At 45.9% G+C, this 23,864-nt stretch overlaps 1 protein-coding gene across 2 annotated transcripts in view; it reads right to left on the bottom strand.

Moving 5' to 3' along the window:
* The window catches only part of OLFML3 (olfactomedin like 3), an 85,744-nt gene that overhangs the window by 15,080 nt on the left and 46,800 nt on the right, over nucleotides 1-23,864 (bottom strand). For both annotated transcript variants that reach the window (XM_075335606.1, XM_075335607.1), the window contains exon 2: nucleotides 6,529-6,808. In XM_075335606.1, coding sequence (XP_075191721.1) covers nucleotides 6,529-6,808 — 280 coding nt within the window. The remainder of the gene's footprint in view (nucleotides 1-6,528; nucleotides 6,809-23,864) is intronic.

Here is a 23,864-nt window from a genome sequence, read left to right as displayed (position 1 = left end):
TTATTGCTTAAATTTGTAAGTAATGTGAGTGTATTAATATACTTACCTCGCTCCGGTGTCAAGTGCTGTTCTGCTCTTCTTCTCAGTGATGTTTTCCCTCCGCAGACTGTGCTGTGCGTGACCTTGAAGTGACTTTTACAATGTAAGTCTATGGAGCATCAGGAAGAGCTGGCAGAACTGTGTTCTCAAATGTATTATATATATGCACGCCTTTTAATTAATCAAACATGTCTCAAAAGTGATGTGCACCTCTGTGTAGCTCACCACAACTATTACTCTAGTCATTGACATGTAGCACAAGTTATGCCTGATTTCCCTCCCTCCTGCCCCAGCTCTGCCCATTTTGGCCTAATTGCCTTAAACTGGATTGAAAATAGCAAAAGTCACAAAATTGTTGCTCAAAAATGTAGTGACTTTTTAAAGGGCTTTAGGCCAGGTATCTGGCCTAAACACTTTGATGTGTTTAAAAACTACAAATTATTAGCAAAATTCAGTATAGTAAAATTGGTATTTAGGAATAAGTAGACTCATCACAAATTGAAGAGACTGTGAATCAAGTTTATAGAAACAAAACAAAAGAAAAAAGGGGGCCATTACAGTATAAGTTAATAATGTGTCATATAAGATTCTTTTAAGCTGCTTTTTATTTGAAAAAGTGCACATTAGTTACAGCCAGAAAATGGCAGGTGAATTTAAAATAACAAATACATGTAATTGTACCAGATAAACGAGGTATGAGGAGGAAAAGAGGCCCATTTGAGGGAAAGCATGTCCTAGAACAGGGGTGGGGAACCTCCGGCTCGCGGGCCATATTCGACCCGCCATGGCCTCTTCTGCAGCCCCTGGGCAGGTCCCGGTGGCCGCAGTGCTCGGGCAGATGCTCCTTCTGTCGGCTTCTGGCCCTTTAAATCCCCATATTCGTTGCAAGCATGGCTGCCCGTAGCTATGTGCGAGCTGTGCAGTCACACAGAGCTGGGCCAGCAGACTTCAATAGGGAGGATTTTCCCCCGGCCTCTGGCTCCTGCATGATCTTCTGTCAGATTACAGTTAGAAGCAAAGTGATGGGGGAGTGTCAGACTGTGACTGTGCGGTATATGCCAGTGTGTCAGAGCTGTGTGTGGTATACGACCAGTGTGTCAGAGCTGTGTGCGGTGTACAGCCAGTGTGTCAGGGCTGTGTGCAGTATATGGCCAGTGTGTCATAGCTGTGTTTGTTATACGGCCAGTGTGTCAGGGCTGTGTGCGGTATACAGCCAGTATGTGAGGGCTGTGTGGGGTATAAGGCCAGTGTGTCAGAGCTGTGTGCGGTATACGGCCAATGTGTCAGAGCTGTGTGCGGTATGCAGCCAGTGTGTCATGGCTGTGTTTGGTATACAGCCAGTGTGTGAGGGCTGTGTGTGTATGTACAGTGTCTCTTATGTGATGTATATGGTTTACCAATCTTAATTTCACAAAGTTGACTGTGCTCCAGACTGAGACAAACCTCGAAAAGAAACTGTGAGAAGCGACGTGATCAATATCACTGAACATCACAGCCGTACCAAAGAGAAGTCGCTCCAGTCACCAAAGTAGGGTGAGTTAATTAATTGTTTCACCAAATTTATTAGGGAAATTTTCAAGTTGAAATTTTTTTGCAGGCCCCGAAGATTGGTACAAATTACCAAATGGCCCCTGGCAGAAAAAAGGTTCCCCACCCCTGTCCTAGAAGCATAGGGTATAGGGTTAAATACAATAATAAGATAACAATCCTAATAAAAAAGGACCCTAGATAACCCCGAGAAAAACACATAAAAAAGACAGAGGAGGCCAAATACGCAGGGCCACTTGCTTATATACCAACCATCTATTCTGAAAAGTATATATGACAAAAGTTTAATATATCAAGAATAAAAAGAAGGTGGTGGTGAAGTGGCACACATAGCCGCAGATGCTTAGCGCTGTCTATGGAACGCTGGTGCATGCGCACTCTGTGCCGGCCTCTATACAATGACTTCTGGGTAGTTGTTGACGTCACTGTGAGCATTTCCCATACCTGGAAGTCATTGTGAGCACCGGTTACTGCAGTGAAAGCCTGCACAGTTATCTCCTAATGCAGCACTTATTAAAATCAGCCACATATCTGCTGCTTGATACTACAAGCTATACTATACTACAATAATACAGTGCCTTGCAAACATATTCGGCCCCCTTGATTTTTTCAACCTTCTCCCAAATTTCAGGCTTCAAAAATAAAGATAAAAATTTAAATTTTACGGTGAAGAATCAACAACAAATGGGACACAATTGTGAAGTTGCATAAAATGTATAGCTTATTTTAAACTTTTTAAAACATAATAACTGAAAATTGGGGCGTGCAATATTATTCGTCCCCTTTACTTTCAGTGCAGGAAACTCACTCCAGAAATTCATTGAGGATCTCTGAATGATCCAATGTTGTCCTAAATGACATGATGATAAATATAAGTCACCTGTGTATAAATGCACCAGCTCTGTGATAGTTTCAGTGTTCTGTTTAAAGCGCATAGAGCATCATGAAGATCAAGGAACACAACAGGCAGGTCCGTGATACTGTTGTGAAAATGTTTATAGCCAGATTTGGTTACAAAAAGATTTCCACAACTTTAAACATCCCAAGAAGCACTGTGCAAGCGATCATATTGAAATTGAATCAGTATCATACCACTGCAAATCTACCAAGACCCGGCCGTCCCTCAAAACTTTCATCTCAAACAAGGAGAAGACTGATCAGAGATGCAGCCAAGAGGCCCATGATCACTCTGGATAAACTTCAGAGATCTACAGCTGAGGTGGGAGAGTCTGTCCATAGGACAACAATCAATCGTACACTAAACAAATCTGGCCTTTATGGAAGAGTGGCAAGAAGAAAGCCATTTCTCAAAGAAATCCATAAAAAGTGTTGTTTAAAGTTTGCTACAAGTCACCTGGGAGACACACCAAACATGTGGAAGAAGGTGCTCTGGTCAGATTAAACACAATCGAACTTTTTGGGCACAATGCCAAATGATCTGTTTGGCGTAAAAGCAACACAGTTCATCACCCTGAACACACCATCCCCACTGTCAAACATGGTGATAGCAGCATCATGTTTTGTGCCTACTTTTCTTCAGCAGGGACAGGGAAGATGGTTAAAATTGATGGGAAGATGGATGGAGCCAAATACAGCACCATTCTTATCCTTCGTCCGACTGAATAGGTACAATTGTAACTATTCCCTTTTTAAATTGCAATAATTTTTTGGTCCAGAAAATATTGGCCAAATTTCAAGAAAATATCTCCACCCCCTTCCGAGATAAGGTTGTCGAGAAATTTTGGCAAAATTATGCAGCCTGACAAAGGTTAAAGAAAACCTGTTGGAGTCTGCAAAAGACCTGAGACTGGGACGGAGATTTGTCTTCCAACAAGACAATGATCCAAAACATAAAGCAAAATCTACAATGTAATGATTCATAAATTTACATATCCAGGTGTTAAGCCCACTTTACACGTTGCAATTAGTTGTACAATCGCATTTGCGATGTGACACGCCCAGGTTGCATATGGGATCTTATGAGATTTCACGTTGGTCGTTCATTAGCGTTAGTAGTCTATGTTAAATTGATCAATGTTATGTGCGATCCTTTAGATCATGTGATCTGTGACGTATGCATTGGGCACCTTTTTTTTTTTTTTTTATTTATTGACTTGCCAAGCGTGTGTAATGTGTAGGGATGTGTTTTTACTATGTCATCTGCCATTCAGCTCTGCTACATGGCCGCTAACAGCAGACACAGACAGCCATGTAGCAGAGCTGAATGGCAGATGACAGCAGACACAGACAGAGCCGCACTGTCAGAATGAACTCGGGTGAACTTCACCCGACTTCATTGTCATGCTGCGGCTCTGTCTGTGTCGCGTCCTGATTAGCGGTCACCAGTGAAGGGCTCACCGGTGACCGCTAAACTCCTAAGTTACTGAAGTTAGCAGCCCTCTCTCATACTCATACTCGCGGCCACCGCTGGATCCAGTGACAGCGGGTAACCTCAGTGACAGCTCAGCTGATCGCGCGGCTGTCTTCATTTGCTGTGTGGAGGTGACCGGAGCGGCTGTGTCTGCTGCAGCTCCGGTCACCTCCATGCAGCAGCGCTGGAAGCGACGCTGGAGCATCCTGGATTACGCCGGACAAGGAGGGCTTTTTGGGGCTGATTAAAGTGGTGAACCAGGGTATATGTTTGTGTTTTTATTTCTAATAAAGGATTTTTTCGGGTGTGTGTGTTTATTTACTGTAATTTACAGATTAATCATGGAGGGTGTCTCATAGACGCTTAACATGATTAATCTAGGACTTATTGGCAGCTATGGGCTGCCAATAACTCCTTATTACCCCGATTTGCCAACGCACCAGGGCAAATCGGGAAGAGCCCGGTACAGTCCCAGAACTGTCGCATATAATGTATGCGGCAATTCTGGGCGGCTGTTGGCTGATATTGTTAGGCTGGGGGGCTCCCCATAACGTGGAGCTCCCCATCCTGAGAATACCAGCCTTCAGCCGTATGGCTTTATCTGGCTGGTATTAAAATTGGGGGGAACCGCACGCCGTTTTTTTTAATTATTTAATTATTTATTTCACTACACAGTATAGACCCGCCCACCGGCTGCTGTGATTGGGTGCAGTGTGACACCTGTCACTCAGAGTGGGGGCGTGTCTCACTGTAACCAATCATAGGCGCCGGTGGGCGGGGAAAGCAGGGAATATGAAATTGTTTAATGGGCGGCCGGCTTTTTCAAAACAGTAAAAGCCGCCGGAGCAGTGTGAACACCGTGCAGCGCCGGGGATCGGGGATCGGTGAGTATATGAGAGAGGGGGATAGACTGACATGGACAGAGAGTGAGGGACAGAGATAGTGACCGACTGACAGAGATTAGTGACTGACAGACATTGTGAGGCGCTTCAGAACGCAGCTTTTCAGCTGCGCTCTGAAGCGGACCTTTTTTAAGCTGCGGTGCAGAGCGCACACCTGCGCACATTGCATCAGACACCAAAATCGTATGAGGGATGTCACACGTTACAATTGACTAGGTTCGTGCAACAAAACGCTCAATTCTAGAGAATGATACGATGTGTTTGCGATCAACGGTTTTGCGTTCAATCCTGATCGCAAGTAGATGTCACACGCAGATACCTCACAAACGATGCCGGATGTGCGTCACTTACAACTTGACCCCAACGACGGATTGTGAGATATATTGAAGCGTGTGTAGCGGGCTTTAGAATGGCCAAGTCAAAGTCCAGACCTCAATCCAATAGAATCTGTGAGAAGAGCAGAAAACTGCTGTTCACAAACGCTCTCCATCCAACCTCACTCAGCTCGAACTGTTTGCAAAGGAAGAATGGGCAAGAATTTCAGTCTCTCAATGTGTAAAACTGATAGACACATACCCCAAGCGACTTGCAGATGTAATTGTAGCAAAAGGTGGCGCTTCAAGTATTAACTTAAAAGGGCCGAATAGTATTGCACGCCCCAATTTTCAGTTTTTGATCTTTTAAAAACGTTTAAAATAAGCAATACATTTTGTTCAACTTCATAATTGTGTCCCACTTGTTGATTCTTCACCATAAAATTTTAATTTTTAACTTTATGTTTGAAGCCTGAAATGTGGAAAAAGGTTGAAAAAATCAAGGGTTCCAAATACTTTCGCAAGGCACTGTATATCCATCCCCTCACTGCTGTGGCCTATGGTTTTCTAAAGTAGCACTCGCGAAACATGTGTCTGGACCTTTCCCATCCCAGGGCTGGCATACCCTTTGTTTCTCTGACAGTAGGTATGGTCTCCAGGTGCCACTTTACCACTAACTTCTTTCTATTCTTGATATATTAAACTTTTGTCATATATACTTTTCAGAATAGATGGTTGTTATATAAGCAAGTGGCCCTGCGTATTTGACCTAAACTGTCTTTTTTAGTGTTTTTTTCAGGGTTATCTAGGGTCCTATTTTATTAGGATTGTTATCCTTATTATTGTATTTAACCCTATACCCTATACTTCTAGGACATGCCTTCCCTCATATGGGACTCTTTTCCTTCTCATACCTCGTTTATCTGGTAGAATTACATGTATTTTTTATTTTAAATTCACCTGCCATTTTCTGTCTGTAACGAATGTGCACTTTTTCAAATAAAACACAGCTTAAAAGAATCTGATATGACATATTATTTACTTATACTGTAATGGCCCCCGATTTTTTTTGTTTTGTTTCTATGATAACATGGGGCTACAGGTATTGCATAAATGAACCATGATGAGGTTTATTTTTCTTGGTATTTTTCCAGAGAATCAAGTTTAGTACCTATTGGGCAGAGCAAGTTTCAAGTAGAGACATAACTGTTATTATATCCCTTAAGTTTATTGTAGGGCAGCTAAAGCCACTTTTTTCAAGGTCTTTTTAGCAGTATATATATATATATATATATATATATATATATACACACACTCAAGGATTGTCACGAACAATCTGACATGGAAACTCTACCTGTTAGCTTTTCATATATTTCCTTCTTCTTCTTTTTTTGAAGGTGAAGCTCTGTTAATTTTTCATCTATTTCTACACAAGATGGAGCTGGGTTCTGCGTCTCCAAGTAGTCTACCTCTCTTTCTAGCCGATCAACCCGCACATTTGTGTTTTCCATTTCATTCCTTACTGTATCTCTCTCCTTCTCTATGTTCTCCAGCATTTTTAGGACCTGGTTCTTGAAGTCACGGAGTTCTGAGCTGTAGCGACTGCTGTGATCATGCCATTGCGCAATTCTTTCCTAAAGCCAAACAAAATACTAATTAGAGCAATAAATAGGTGCAGAAAAGTAAATGAGTTATAATCCTTATGTAACAAGTAACAGTAGTTATAATTTTGATCAAGTAAAGTAAGTATTCATCGAACATTTTAGAATTATGTAGACATTTTATTTTAGCCCTGAATAAAACTGATTATACAGTCCCGGCCAAAAGTGTTGGCATCCTTGAAATTGTTCCAGAAAATGAAGTATTTCTCCCATGAAATTTTTGCAATTACACCTTTTTCATTATTTTTATTCATGTTTACTTCCTTTGTGTGTATTTGAACTACACAAAAAAAAAACAGTAGGAAAAAAAGGCAAATTGGACATAGTTTCTAACAAAAACCCTCAAAATGGACCAGACAAAATTATCGGCAACTTTATTTCAGGCATGTCATGCTCATTCAACCTCACAAGTAACAGGTGTGGGCAATATGAAAATCCCCATTGAAACTAGAGAATAAAAAGGAAGAAGTTGACTTAATATTTGGAAGGTTTGTCTGTGTGTGCCACACTAACCATGGAGAACACAAAGAGAACTGTCTGAGCACTTGAGAACCAAAAATGTTGACAAATCTCAACAAACTAGAGGTTACAAGTCCATCTCCAGGGATCTTGATTTTCCTTTGCTCATGGTTTCAACATAATAAAGAAGTTAACAAACCATGCCACTTTAGCTAATTTCCCTGAAAAATTGATGAAAGGTTGCAATGCAGGATTGTCCAGATTGTGGATATGCAGCCTTAATCAAGTTCCAAAGAAATTCAAGCTGTCCTGCAAGGTCAGGTGCATCAGTGTCAGTGCAAAATGTTGTCGACATTTGAATGAAACAAAATGCTATGGCATGAGATTCAACTCAGGAGGACCCCACTGCTGACACAGAGATGTTAACCCTCCCACATACCATAGGCCTGACAGGCACATCTCTTTTACTTTCATTTCTCCTTCCTCACCAGATTGTGAGGAAATCCCCTCCCTCCAGGTAGTCTCGTGTCTCTAGCAGCTCTGTGAAACCTCATACCACAGTTGGATTGCAGAGCTTCAGGAGGACAGATATAACTGCGCTAATCTCTCAGGCTCATTGTATGTGAACACTGCACACTCAATAAGGTTGGTATTTTATGTTTTTATTCATCACATGCTCTGCAAGTGTAATTTTTCTGGGGAAACTTCAGGATCTAATTCTGATTGAATATGTGTTTAATAGTACTTAAGGTACCTTAAAATTAAGTTTGTTTCCATAAATTTTCTTTGTAGAGTTTTTTGACAGAGTCGAACTGGGGACTATTTGGCGGGAGTTTTGAAATGTTTGTATTTCAGAGTTATTAGTTTTATGTTAAGTAATTGGGTTTTTTTTGCACCTGATTATGTGTAGTCTCTTTTATTACATCCCTATGAAGGTCACTGATCACTTTTAGAGCACTGAAATTGCAAACATTAGATATTATAGGTATTTTTCTAGCCTGCGCCTGACAGTCACATTGTATGTGAACTCGTTAGAACCGATATTGTATGTGACGGAGGGTTAAGAAAAGCTAGACTGCAGTTTGCCAAAATGTGCGTGAATAAGCCAAAATACTTCTGGGAAAGCATACCTAATAGGAATGACATGTGCATCAAAATATAGCCTTAAAGGGGTTTTCTCAATATCATAAATGGGTAAAATTGCTAAGTGTTTGTAAAAAAAACCCTTTGTAGTTTACCTGTTGTTAAAAATCTTTGAATATTCAATTTTATTGCTTACTGCTCATTGCTTAGGTTACTAAACTTTGCCATACTCCTAGTCCATCAGAGGTGACTGGTCGCCTAGACAAGGAATGCAGCACTTACAAGCTCTTTGCAATAGAGCTTGTAAGTGCAGCTCAGAAAATGGTCAGATTGCTGTAACCAGCCAACTTCAGTCTCTTTGCACTCCTCTGATGCAGCAAAGACAAAGCTGCCTCTGCTAGAGGCAACAGAGAGTACACAGTTCGGACCAGTGGCACATTAATAATATTACCGTAAGTCAATAAGCCAGAAAAACACTGCCCTCTAGCAAGCAGGAAGTCAGCAGACAACGAAGCTATGTGCTACTAAACAATGATCTCTAGGCAAACCCTTTAAGAATTACAAGCTATACTAAGATGTGCTATGCAAGTTCCATTTTATTCTTTGATTAGCTATACAGGATGGAAATCCCTGACATGCATCACAGAGTACTGACTTAGCTTCGTACACATTAAATATAATAGTGATCAAAACTTAAAGGTGTTATCCCATGACCAAAGCACATTTGAATCAATAGATCCTTGTTAAAGAATAATAAAAGCACCACAATATTTATGTGTTAAAAAAATGTTCCTGTGCTGAGATAATCTTATATATGTGCCCGTGCTATGTATTGTTATTTCTTGCGTTTCACAAAGCAGAGTTGTTCCAGTTCATGGTCGACACATTTCTCAGCTCATGGCCAGTGGGTGAAGCATCAGTTACTTATCATAAATAACTATACTGATGAAGCAACAGGGACTAATAGCTACTGCTTTCTAAGTAAATAGATTTCATTGCTTGTTTTATCACAGGAATTAGTATTTTTGGCTAATCTCCAAACTTCTGAGCTCACTGTAAATCAAGTTAGTGATGAAGGCGCTGCAGTGGCCACTGAGCTTATATGTCACTGACTTGATATATGCTGAGCTCACAGGACTGGTGAAGAGGCAAAAACACTCACTCCTGTGATAAAACAGCCAGGAAAATGTGTTACCACAGAAAGTAGCATCTGTGAACCCCTGCTGTTTTGTCTGCACACTTATTTAGCACTGATGATTCATGCTTCCTTCCTGGCCAGGAGGTGTGCTATGGGCTAACCATGAACTTCTATATACTGTGGAATGGCTGTGTCTGACCATGTAGTGCTCTACATGGTTACACACGACAATTACACAGTACACGGCAGGGGCACAATTCTAAAATTATCTCAGAACAGAGACATTTTTTAACACATCCAATTGTGGAACATTATTATTCCAAGATCTATTAATTAAAATACACTTTCTGGGACAACCCCTTTAAGGATTGCCACATAGCGAATACATGGTCTTCTAATCTTTGTAGTCCTAGGTCTGTGTAAGAATAGATAATAAAAAGTGGTTTACATTCTGGAGGCAAATCAAAATTTTTGTGTGTAATCATTTATCCATCCTATGTTCAAAGTGTAATTGATTTTTCACAACCTTAGATATGTCACAGTAACCTGTTTAATCAATGGAGTTCTGGGTGCTAATCCATTGATTATTAAAATTAGGGAGCAGATGCTTTTGGGAATGAAGACATAAACAGTGAGGCAGCACAGGGACTCAGTGGTTAGCATTGAGCTACTCCAGTTTCCACTCACACTCCAAATACTGTATATACCGATACGAAATTTACAATGTAGGCCTGGTGATTTTGATGTCTGTGGAATAAATAGCACTTTATATGTCAGTACTCAGTAACATTAATACATAGACTTTCTAAAAGCTTGATTTTGGGGAAGCAGTGCTCAAACAAGCACTTCACTGTCTTCATTTAAGGTACCACTCCAGTGTTTTTTATTATTGCACTGCCGGAGTGGTACTTTAAATCTAAGTCTCTTGCCAACTGTAATATACTCACCTTCTAGCAGCTTCATCATCCATCACTGCTGCTCCAGTTACTTTCCTGGCATTTGTGACCTGCCAGCAGCTCGAGTGTTTCATGGAGCACGCCGGAGGTCACAACTTTATACATCTTTATTAGACCTTCTTTCTGGCCTCTTCCTGGCTCTCGTAGCATTGCATTGGGAGCTTGTTGTGAGTGACATGACTTCTGACTTGTGGCCAATCAGAAGTTACAGTCACAAGATGGTGCTGTGGGATTGGAGTATAAATATATATATATATATATATATATACAGTGCCTTGTGAAAGTATTTGGCCCCCTTGAACGTTTCAACCTTTTCTGACATTGCAGGCTTCAAACATAAAGATAAAAAAGTGGGACACAGTTGTGAAGTAGAACGAAATGTATTGCTTATGTTAAACTTTTGTAAAAAATAAAAAACTGAAAATTGGGGCATGCAATATTAATCGGCCCCCTTAAGTTAATACTTTGTAGCACCATCTCTTGTTGCGATTACAGCTGCAAGTCGCTTGGGGTATGTGTCTATCAGTTTTGCACATCGAGAGACTGAAATTCTTGCCCATTTTCCCTTTGCAAACAGCTCGAGCTGAGTGAGGTTGGATGGAGAGCGTTTGTGAACAGCAGTTTTTAGCTCTTTCCACAAATTATCGATTGGATTCAGGTCTGGACTTTGACTTGGCCATTCTAACAACTGGATACTTTTATTTGTGAACCATTCCATTGTAGATTTTGCTTTATGTTTTGGATCATTGTCTTCTTGGAAGACAAATCTCCATCCCAGTGTCAGGTCTTTTGCAGACTTCAACAGGTTTTCTTCAAGAATGGTCCTGTATTTGGCTCCATCCATCTTCCCATCAATTTTAACTATCTTCTCTGTCCCTGCTGAAGAAAAACGGGCCCAAATCATGATGCTGCCACCACCATGTTTGACAGTGGGTGTGTTCAGGGTGATGAGCTGTGTTGTTTTTACGCCAAACATATCGTTTGGCATTGTGCCGAAAAAATACTTTTGCAAGGCACTGTATATATACTAGCTGTAGTACCCGGGCATTGCCCGTGATAGTAACTGTCTCTCTGTCTCTCTCCCAGTCTCTGTCTGTGTGTCGCTGTCTGTCTGTCTCTGTCTCTTTCCTTGTCTGTCTGTGTCTATGTCTCTGTCTGACTATTTCTATCTCTGTCTGTATTTGTATCAGTCTATCGGTCTCCATCTCTATGTCTGTCTGTCTCTGTGTCTGTCTCTTTCCCTGTCTGTCTTTTTTCAGTCTGTCTTGGTCTGTCTCTTTCCAGGTCTGTCTCTTTCTAGGTCTGTCTCTTTGCCCGGCTGACTCTTTATAGGTCTGTCTCTTTTCCCGTCTGTCTCTTTCCAGGGCTGTCTCTTTGCCCGGCTGTCTCTTTGCCCGGCTGTCTCTTTCCAGGGCTGTCTTTTTCCAGGTCTGTCTCTTTCCAGGTCTGTCTCTTTCCAGGTCTGTCTCTTTCCATGTCTGTCTCTTTGCCCGGCTGAGTCTTTTCAGGACAGTCTCTTTCCAGGGCTGTCTCTTTCCAGGGCTGTCTCTTTCCCCAGCTGTCTCTTTTCCCGGCTGTCTCTTTCCCCGTCTGTCTCTTTCCCCATCTGTCTCTTTCCAGGGCTGTCTCTTTCCAGGGCTGTCTCTTTCCAGGTCTGTTTCTTTGCAGGTCTGTCTCTTTCCAGGTCTGTCTCTTTCCAGGTCTGTGTCTTTGACCGTCTGTCTCTTTGACCGTTTGTCTCTTTGCCGTCTGTCTCTTTGCCCCTCTGTCTCTTTGCCCCTCTGCCACTGTGTCGCCCTGGGCAAGCCAGGGGACACAGGTCACACACCACCACACCCCACATCCCAGGTAGGCACACCTAAGCTGAACCAAAAATCCTTGTTGCCTTCCTCCAGGAGTCTGATGATGCACACCAGGGGGTGGGCCAGGCGGTTGGCTCCGCCCACCAAGGAGATCACAGCTCTGGAGGCAGGAAGTGTCAGGCAGATTAGCCCGGGGAGGGCAAGAGTAAACAATGGAGTTGAGCGAGGAGCAGATAAGAGAAGTGAAAGTGGAGGAAAGAAGAGTAGTAAAGGAGGAAAGCAAGAAGTGGTGACAGAGCAGAGAGTGTGCAAGCCTGAGAGCCCAGCTGTGTGTAGGGCCAGAACAGCAAGGTCAGCGATGGCGGTGACTGTCCGGAGGGGGACCGTTTGGAAGTTCCTGGAAGGACCCCGTTGGCTGTGTGCCCGGTGGTCTGGAGCAGTGTTCCGAAGGACAGTCAGCACCAGGGCAGGGGCTTCTCGGACCCCGGCAAGGCTAGGAGTCGCCAGATTTGCCGAATCCGTCAGTGAAGGGGACGTAGATTCCCCCAACAACCAAGTCCCGATTGAAGGCAACAGTCCAACCTGTACAACAGAGGCACCGCCACCGCCAGGGCACCAGTCTCTGAGGGCCAGCGCCTGCGGGCAAAGTGTAGAGCTCCTCCGGCCCAGCTTGAAGCCGGGGAGCGGGTTACCGGTGGGGACCCATCGCAACCATCCGTACATACAGGTGCAAGGAAGAGGGACATCACCGTCACCTACCGGGAAAGCAAAGCAGCCGTCTGTGGGACCGTCCTACCAGCCGTTTGGTTTACCGTACAAACTGTGTCCAAGTCTCAGGCTGAGTGAGTACCACAGTGCCGCAAGGCACAGCGCTGCCCCCGCGTCCCTGCGCCCACCAAGCCCTGCACCTCCCAAGCCATCACCGGGCCCCGGGATCACCAACCCCTACCCACGGAGGGGCAACACAACACCTGGCTGCTCCCCATCACCATCCCCGGGATCCCCGCATTGAGCAGCGGTGGTGCTACACATCACCACAACCGTGGGTGGCGTCACGGACATTATCCCAACATCCCCAAACCCCCCTTTCACTCACGGGCGAGGAGTGCCGCTCGAGGAAAACCCCCGGGATCCGGCCTACGGCTCGAGCCACCACTGAGCAGCTGGACCCGAGCAGAAGGGGTGAGCGCGGTGTGCTGACACCCTCCTCCCCGCCCGCGACAACTTGGCATCACGAACAGGATCTTACTGCTCTGCCGTCTGGTAGAGGTGCGCCTTGTTACCGCCGGAGGTATCCGGCAGAAAAATTTCAGAAGCCGCCATCTTTGGCGCGAAAAGTTCCCGCTCGAGCGCCTTCTCGAGCAGTAGAGGCGCGAAGGCCAAAATCCCGCCCCGAGAGAGGAGGGGCCGGAAAGAGCTAAGGGGGACGCGATGGCGGCTGGCCGCATGTAGCTGCGGCTATAAAAGCAGGGACGCCAGGACTCTGCAAACATACCGTTCCTGGAAGCAAATGAACCAGCCATCATGTGGATGCCGTCCCGTGACACCGAAGCCCCCGCGCCTGGAACCGCGGCGTGGGTGGAAATCCGAACCGCGCAGCTCTACCAGAGGCTGCAGGTCAGGATGCAGCTCCTCATGGAGGAGTGGGAGGCCGACATGGCGGACGTTGTAGCCACCGTGCGGAGACGCGAGGAGGAAGCGGAGAAAGGGAGGGTGAGTGACCCACGTCCCGACGCCCTTGAGGGGCCGGTCATCGCGGCTGTGGGGCCCGGTCCAAGCCCTCTCCCTTCGCTGCCTCCCTCTCCACCCGTCCCGGAGGCCGTGACCCCGCCACTAGGCCTGCTACCACCGCAACCGGTAGCAGTACCCAGCGTCCCCGCCCAAGCGGGCCGACCTGTAGCCGGAGCCCGCGGCACACCGGAGGTGTTACCGTGGAAGACGCCGAAGGAGAAACCGGAGGCATCCCTTGAGAAGTTTCCCGAGCCGGAGCCGATAGCCCGCTCCGAGCCGAAGGCCCGGCAGCGGAAAGCCTCTATGCCCATCCCCCACACCTCGGCTGAGGTCGCGCCGGGTTGTTGCTGTAAGGCAGCGCCCAAGGCCAAGACACCGCGGGACATGCCGCCCGTAGTCCTGACAGTGGGTAATGTCCAGGATGTCCCGCGGGGCCCGACCCGTGCGCCGGCGCTGGCAGCAGCGCCGTACTGGGATAGGGAGCCGGTACCGCTGGGCCTGGAGATCGCCGAGAGGGAGAGGAAGAAGGCCGAGCTGGTGGCCAGAGCGATCCGGGAGAAAGAGAATCTCCGGCAAGCGACATTCCGTGACCGGGGACCGCTGTACGAGGGACAGGTGAGGCGGTTTGATGTCCGCTGGGGCTACGGGTTCATCTACGAGCCGGGCCTGGAGGCCGAAGTGTTTGTAGCCCGGCGGGATGTGCATGCTCACCTGCCCGAAGAACATCCCGGCCGTAACCTGATGCCGGGAGATATTGTGCAGTATACCCGGCACTTTGGGGAGCGAGGGTGGTTTGCGCTGGACGTTAACCTCAGGAGGGGCCCGGAGGCCCGAGCGAGCGCAGACCTCTACCCCTTGCCGGCAACCCCAGCGCTTGAAAGACCGGAGTAGGGCAATGGAGGCCAGCAGCACCGTCCCCGTTGGGACCACCTGTTTGTTTGAAAAGTTTTGAAAGTTCTGCAATAATAAGAAAGATGATTATCCGAGTTTTCACCTGATTGTCTGCTGTGATTAGCAACCGGCTGGAGCCGGCACCGTTGTCCCCGTGGGGACCGTTTAAAAATGCATGGGAACTATCCATGGACAAGCCCGTGAACTTTGCAGGGCAACCACAAACGTTAGTGGCTTGTAAATATGTTGGGTACCGTTACCGTTTCCGCAGGCCGCCTCCGGAGAGGCAGGTTGGAGGGAGGGCCCTGAGCAGAGCAGGCCAGGGCCCAGCCACCAAAGGAACCGGTGGCTACCCTCTGGAGGGAAGGACAGATCCCGCTCGGGTACCGTGTGCTGGACTGTGGGTCAAGGGGTGCTGCCTGGGTTTTAGGGGCAGCATCAGGGCCAGGTTACTTGGGTGGGAGAGAGCGGAAACCGTGACCGTATACCGTTGAAACGTTAAAAGTAAATTTGCCTCCCGTCTTGGGAAGAATTTATTAAAAATATTATGTATGTTGTTTAACCTTGTTATCCCCTTTTACAGAAAAATAAAACCGGTGTAGGACGGCAGCCCGCGGACGGTCTACATTTTGCTAAGGGGGAATGTGTCGCCCTGGGCAAGCCAGGGGACACAGGTCACACACCACCACACCCCACATCCCAGGTAGGCACACCTAAGCTGAACCAAAAATCCTTGTTGCCTTCCTCCAGGAGTCTGATGATGCACACCAGGGGGTGGGCCAGGCGGTTGGCTCCGCCCACCAAGGAGCTCACAGCTCTGGAGGCAGGAAGTGTCAGGCAGATTAGCCCGGGGAGGGCAAGGGTAAACAACGGAGTTGAGCGAGGAGCAGATAAGAGAAGTGAAAGTGGAGGAAAGAAGAGTAGTAAAGGAGGAAAGCAAGAAGTGGTGACAGAGCAGAGAGTGTGCAAGCCTGAGAGCCCAGCTGTGTGTAGGGCCAGAACAGCAAGGTCAGCGACGGCGGTGACTGTCCGGAGGGGGACCGTTTGGAAGTTCCTGGAAGGACCCCGTTGGCTGTGTGCCCGGTGGTCTGGAGCAGTGTTCCGAAGGACAGTCAGCACCAGGGCAGGGGCCTCTCGGACCCCGGCAAGGCTAGGAGTCGCCAGATTTGCCGAATCCATCAGTGAAGGGGACGTAGATTCCCCCAACAACCAAGTCCCGATTGAAGGCAACAGTCCAACCTGTACAACAGAGGCACCGCCACCGCCAGGGCACCAGTCTCTGAGGGCCAGCGCCTGCGGGCAAAGTGTAGAGCTCCTCCGGCCCAGCTTGAAGCCGGGGAGCGGGTTATCGGTGGGGACCCATCGCAACCATCCGTACATACAGGTGCAAGGAAGAGGGACATCACCGTCACCTACCGGGAAAGCAAAGCAGCCGTCTGTGGGACCGTCCTACCAGCCGTTTGGTTTACCGTACAAACTGTGTCCAAGTCTCAGGCTGAGTGAGTACCACAGTGCCGCAAGGCACAGCGCTGCCCCCGCGTCCCTGCGCCCACCAAGCCCTGCACCTTCCAAGCCATCACCGGGCCCCGGGATCACCAACCCCTACCCACGGAGGGGCAACACAACACCTGGCTGCTCCCCATCACCATCCCCGGGATCCCCGCATTGAGCAGCGGTGGTGCTACACATCACCACAACCGTGGGTGGCGTCACGGACATTATCCCAACATCCCAAAAAACCCCTTTCACTCACGGGCGAGGAGTGTCGCTCGAGAAACCCCGGGATCCGGCCCACCGCTCGAGCCACCACTGAGCAGCTGCCGGACCCGAGCAGAAGGGGTGAGCGCGGTGTGCTGACACCCTCCTCCCCGCCCGCGACACCACATTGCCCCTCTGTCTCTTTTCAGGGCTGTCTCTTTTCAGGGCTGTCTCTTTCCCCGTCTGTCTCTTTCCAGGGCTGTCTCTTTCCCCATCTGTGTCCCTGTCTGTCTGTCTTTTTCTGTCTCTCTATCCATCTCCTCACCGACATCATATAACCTCACACATAAGCTTCAACTAACAGTTTATTTTGTTCCTATAGCAACCACTGACAGTTGCTATTAATAACTTATAGCTCCCACCTCCATTCAGTTTAATGGTGGCAGGATTTTAGAGACTAAAGCGGGCTTTACACACTGCGATATCGCCCGAATTTTGTCGTTGGGGTCACGGTTTTGGTGACGCACTTCCGCAATCGTTAGCGATATAGCTTTGTGTAACAGCGTTCAGCGATGTAAAATCGTCGCAAAAGCGTGATTTATCGCTGATCGGCTACACGGGTCCTAATTCCCAAAAATCGTTACTTCAGCAGTAACGAGGTTGTTCCTCGTTCCTGCGGCATCACACATCGCTGCGTGTGACGCCGCAGGAGCGAGGAACGTCTCCCTACCTGCCTCCCGGCCGCTATGCGGAAGGAAGGAGGTGGGCGGGATGTTACGTCCCGCTCATCTCCGCCCCTCCGCTGCGATTGGGCGGCGGTTCAGTGACGTCGCTGTGACGCCGCACGGACCGCCCCCTTAGAAAGGAGGCGGTTCGCCGGTCACAGCGACGTCGCCGGACAGGTAAGTATGTGTGACGGCTCTGGGCGATGTTGTGCGGCACGGGCAGCGATATGCCCATGTCGCGCAACAGATGGGGGCGGGTACGCACACTAGCGATATCGGGACCGATATCGCAGTGTGTAAAGTAGCCTTTACTGTAAAGCTTGGGGTTAAATTTTTATGTCAAAACATAGTCTACGACGCTCCCTGGGTCACATGAGGCGTCTGTGCAAAATTTCGTGATTGTAAATGCGATGGTGGGGACTCCTTTAGCGGACATACATACATACATACACACATACATATACACACACATACATACACTCAGCTTTATATATTAGATATATGTATATATATCTAATATATAAAGCTGAGTGTATGTATGTGTGTGTATATGTATGTGTGTATGTATGTGTGTATGTGTGTGTGTGTGTGTATGTATGTCCGCTAAAGGAGTCCGCACCATCGCATTTACAATCACGAAATTTTATAAATATATATATATATATATACTGTATATATAAAAAGTATAAAAACGCCAAAGGATAAGTATAACGCTAGGAGACACATTTGAATGGCCATCCAGCACTAAAAAACAGGGCCGCTGGAGTGGTGCTTTAATTAGAGGACTCACGGCTGACATGCCAAAAGTTTTGGGACTGTTAAATTACACTTTAAGGGAGCAGAAGAGACTATAAAGTATTGAAAATGTTTTGAACTTTTTAATGAATCCTTCTTTTGTTATTGGCATATTATGTTTTATTTTTTTCTGTTATGCTCACTTGGTATACAGAGTTGAAGGCGAATGACAGATGCTGTAAGAGTTGGTACATGTCAACAGTAAATCTATTGACTTAGGTTATGTTAACCTAAATACAACTATTATTACTTGGAGAGTTCTTATATATTTGCTCTTCCAGTTCTTTGCTTCAAGACGAATGATAAAAATAGAGAGTTCTGTTAAATTATTATGTCTGTAATTACTGAGTCTCTCAGAAACCTCACTTGTATGATTTCGCCCTCTGAAGATAGACCGCTGCTGCCTGGACATTAGCTTTTTCAGGATTTTTTTTTTTGAAGAACATACTGATCTTTGATGTGTCTGCACATATATTTGTTCTTTGAAAATAATTAAAGGGCTTGAAAGGGGAAAGAAAGGTCATTCTCTGAGCCAGTAGCAAGATAAACATCCAAAGGCACCTATCAAGTAACTAAACAATAATGCTCATAGTGTAAATTATGAATAAAATGTATGTTAGAATATATAATTATTGAAGTAATTTTAACCAGTTCTATGTCACTGTTAGCACATTTAATATTCTATATACACAGAGCATTTCTAGCACCGTTTATACAGCAATCGGTATAGGAGAGGTGGTAACAAATCGTTCCTCTATGGCAGGGGTGGGGAACCTTTTTTGTGTGGATTACATCGGAACTGGATGTTTGAGGTTAATAAATGAGAGGAACAGAGTGTTTTGTTTGTATTTTATTTCAAATAAAGGATTTTTGATGTTTGTGTTCATTTCTGTCACGTACAAATTAGTAATGGGGGATTTCATAGCACTTCTCATTACTAATCTATTGCTTAGTGGCAACTGTGAGCTGTCAATAAATAGAAATATTCCCCATCATCTCTGCTTGCTGTCATTGAATGGAAACATTCCCAACACGTCTGCTTGCTGTCAGTGAATGAAAACATTCCCCATCATCTCTGCTTGCTGTCATTGAATGGAAACATTCCCCAACACGTCTGCTTGCTGTCAGTGAATGGAAACATTTTTCACCATCTCTGCTTGCTGTCAGTGATTGGAAACATTCCCCACCATCTCTGCTTGCTGTCAGTGAGTGGAAACATTCCCCATCATCTCTGCTTGCTGTCATTAAATGGAAACATTCCCCAACAGGTCTGCTTGCTGTCAGTCAGCGGAAACATTCCCCATCATCTCTGCTTGCTGTCAGTGAATGGAAACATTCCCCAACACGTCAGCTTGCTGTCAGTGAATGGAAATATTCCCCACCATCTCTGCTTGCTGTCAGTGAGTGGAAACATTCCCAATCAGCGTTTTGGATTCATTTTTGACAGTGTGGTCCCACTCGGCTCTGCTACATCCCCATACAACATGGCTGGCTGTGAGACAGTGCCGCGCGATCAAAATGGCAGCCTCTCCTGATGAAGCTGTCCACAGCGATATGCATGGGGCCTTCCATGTTCCCTCTGGGACCACCATAACCTCTTTTCTATGCTCCACACTTGGGCTGTGTATTGCTATGGTTTAAACCCCCCCTATTTTACTTATGCAGGGTAGTGAGATTGATCTGCACAATCTCTACGGGGAATTCTCCGGTCTGGTCCACTACAAGGGTTCATACTGGTCCTAATTACCGCAGGGCTTCTTTGCTTAAATATGATCTTTGCGTCAGATCTGGCACTGTTTTTGCTGCCAGCAACACTGTACTAGCGGCAAGGTGCATGTCATATGATTGTTACATATCACTGATACATATCCATGTGTTCTTTGGTCTGATAACATTATCCGGTCTTCCCTTGTTAATTTTGTTTTGCAATTATCATATTGGCTCCAGACTCTGGAAGCATATTGTACATGATTATTAAGGTGTGTCTTGTACATTTTTGACCTTTATAAGCAATTGTAATGATATGAGCCCTGTCTTGTCACATAAACCATATTGAGGACTTTAGGAGCTATACAGAATTATTACTAATTGTATTTTGATCTGTTTATATTATTTTGCATGACTCTCTCATGAATGGTAATACCCTATCCATCTCTGTAGGGGGAACGTGTTTTGTACCTGTGTATCCCTTGCACATTTTAATTGTTTTTAATGTACACTTGTGTGTGTGTCTTTTTTGGACCTAATAAAAGTTGTTATTCACATGGACCATAGCTACTGTTTATTACAATTGGGTTGCGCATCCATTATGCATGAGCTTTTTTCTTCCCAATTATCATTGTTTGCCCTTCATGCAGGACGCTGCACCCATATTTTGCTTTACTTATAGCATCATTAGGACTGTGCATCCGGTCTTTTTACTTATTAGCGCGATCAGAATGAACTCGGATGAACTTCACCCGACTTCATTGTCATCGCGCAGCTCTGTGCGCTGCGGTCTGATTTGCGATCACAGGTGAAGGACCCACCATTGACCGCAAAACCCCTGAGTGACTGCCGTGCGATCAGCAGTGCCATCACTCAGGTGACCCCCGGCCAGCTGCAGTCCTCCACCTGAGAGCTGTGGCCGAGGGTAACCTGAGTGATGTCACCGCTGATTGCGCGGCTCACTTCAGTTGCTGCGTGGAGCTGACAGAGAGCGGCGATGTTCAACGGCCACTCCTGTCAGCTTCATGTATCAGAGCTGGATGCGTCGCGGGACCTCGTGAGAATTACGCCAGACCTGGAGGCATATTTGGGGATTTTAATTAAGTGGTCAAAGAGGGTGGGGTTTTTTGTCTTTTATTCCAAATAAAGGATTTTTTCGGGGGTATGTGTTTATTTACTTTCACTTACAGGTTAATTATTGGGGGTGTCTCATAGACGCCTGCCATGATTAACCTAGCACTTAGTGGCAGCTACGGGCTGCCATTAACTCCTTATTACCCTAATTGCCACCGCACCAGGGCAATTCAGGATGAGCCAGGTAGCAGGCCCGTGGCTGTCGCATCCAATAGATGCGGCAATTCCTGGAGGCTGCTGGCTAATATTTGTAGGCTGGGGGGCTCCCCATAACGTGAGGCTCCCCATCCTAAGAATACCAGCCTTCAGCCGTGTGGCTTTATCTTGGCTGGTATCAAAATTTGGGGGACCGCATGCCGTTTTTTTTAAATGATTTATTTATTAATTTTACTGCACTACATAGACTCACCCACCGGCAGCTGTGATTGGTTTCAGTGAGACAGCTGTCACTCAGCGTGGGAATGCGTCTGAATGCAACCAATCATAGGCACCAGTGGGCGGGGGAAGCAGGGAATACGAAATGTAGCAATGAGCGGCCGGCATTTTCAGAAGTTGGAGAAGTCGCCAGACCAGTGTGACAGCCGTGCAGCGGTGAGTATAAGAGAGGGGGGCAGAGGGAGAGACCGAGAGACAGAGAGAAAGACTGAAAGACCTGCGTTCTGTTTGTCAAAAAAGCGATTACTTTGGTTTGAAAGCTGTTCTGGCGACTACGTAAACGCTGCGTGCTGCTCTGAGCACGTTATTGAAAGACACCAGAAATGCAGTTAGGCACCTTCAACAGGCTGTGCCCATTCTGTTTCAGCCTTTTCCTATCCATTTCAGCCTTTTCCTCAGTCACCACAGCTCACCGTTAGGTCCAACGTTAAATTATTCCCATAGACTTACATTGCGCATCGAATATTCGCGAATAGTCGAATAGTGCCGACCTAGTCGTTGGATATTCGTCGAAGAGAATATTTTGGAATTCGATCATCCCTAATAAAAAAAATAAAAAAATAAAAAACAATGTGCAGTCCCCGATGATTTTCATCCCCAGCCAAGATAAAGCCGGCTGGGGGCTGGTATTCTCAGCCTGTAGCCGCTGCATCTATTAGATGTCTTAATCCCGGTGCTTTACCGGCTCTTCTCGATTGCCCTGGTGCGGTGGCAATCGGGGTGATAAGGGGTTAGCAGCGCACAGCTGCTACTAAACTCTAGGTTAGTGATGGCTCAGGCGTCTATGAGATACCTGCATCATACTATCCTGTAAATGACAGTGAATAAACACAGAGAAAAATCCTTTATTTGGAATAAAGTATAAAATACACACCCTCCTTCACTTCTTTATTAACCCACAACACCCTGCAGGTCTGGCGTAATCCACACGAGGTCCCACGCCTCTTCAGCTCTGCTACATAACACAGTCAGCGGCCGCTGGCTGTGCAGACAATGACTGAGCCACGATGACTGCACGGCACGCAAATACTGTCACAGGCTGGGGGGGCGTCTGCCTGCAACCAATCACAAACGAGAGGATGGCCGGTGATCGGGAAAACACGGAAAGTTGTGTGCATATGATGCACAGTACAGGAAGTGAATGCGCGACCCGGAAGCAGTGTGCCGTCATGACACCAAGTCTCAGTAAGTATGAAACGCTGTTTTATTCCTGTATTTCTTTATTTTTCAATTATTTTCCACAGTTTCGGATCCGGATCGTGCACCCAGAATCCCGAATCCGGGATCGGCACCCGGGCATCGTTGAAACCGCGCGGATCCGGACTTTTACAGTTCGGATCTGCTCAGCCCTAGTGGAAACACATCCAGCAGTGGGTGCAGCAATTTTCACACTATTTTCCCACTTACTCCCATGACAGGCGAATATTGTTGAGGTTGAATCTGGGTTTCCCTCCCTTCATGTACCCTAAATCTCTGGGTATACCATGAGGTACTCTCGCAAAGTTTGTATAATATTATTTCATTCCTTGCCCTCTTATTGGTCAAGTGTAGCCAGAATTTAAGCCTTCCCTTGAAGTCTATTAGGGACTTATATATGCAAATGGCCCTTTTGGGAATGTACACATCAGCAAATTTGTTACTGGAGTAATAAATGACCAGCTGAATTTTGAAAAGCCGGTCAAAGTTGAGGTCATCTCAAGGTGGACACAGCATTATCGTTGAAATGAAAATATGTGCGAATGGCCTCAAAGCATTTTGGAGTAATAACCATGTGGAAAACTGGAGTGTTATATTAAACATGAACACTCCAATATTGCCGAACTTCTGGGTTCTTCACTATCCCTATGTGAAGCATAAGGCCTCAAAACTTTATAATTTCTACTGCTTCTATGGGAGTCTAGGAAGCAAATGATTAAGTGGCGGTTAGGGCCAAAACATTTTGGGTGTATAAATTTGTCTCGTCCACCATGAGATTTACAAAATTCTCAGAGAAAAAGACTTTTGAAAAAGTTGATTTCTGTGAGGCCAGCAGTGTTAAATTTTATTCCTGATTGGGCCACAAAATCAGGCATCTGAGGCTCATAATCTCCATGAGATGAGGTCTATAAATCATTCACTAACGGTGGCTGCTGGCTCATGTGCTGTTCTGTGTCATCTGCATGGGTGTTTATTATCAACGGAGTAATAAGAGGAGAAGGAAATGGAAAAATAGAGGAAGGTGGCATCTCCCTCACTATGTTGGAGGCAAGGAATATGCTTCCTCGGCTGAATACAGTCTTTGGGAAGCGCTAGACATTTTATTTTTCACCTGGTGATGTGTGTCTGTGTTTTTCATGTGTGTATGTGTTGGGTAGACAAATTTTGTGTTTGTTTGATGTAAACTATATTTTATTTATTTAGTAAATTAATAGAAGAAAGAAAAAAAAAGGAAAAGAATCTCGAAATAAAAAGAAATAAAACAAAAAGGAGAATATA

Source organism: Anomaloglossus baeobatrachus, chromosome 2 (assembly GCF_048569485.1).
Source record: "Anomaloglossus baeobatrachus isolate aAnoBae1 chromosome 2, aAnoBae1.hap1, whole genome shotgun sequence".
Lineage (NCBI taxonomy): Eukaryota > Metazoa > Chordata > Amphibia > Anura > Aromobatidae > Anomaloglossus > Anomaloglossus baeobatrachus.
This window is presented reverse-complemented; position numbering and strand designations above follow the sequence as displayed.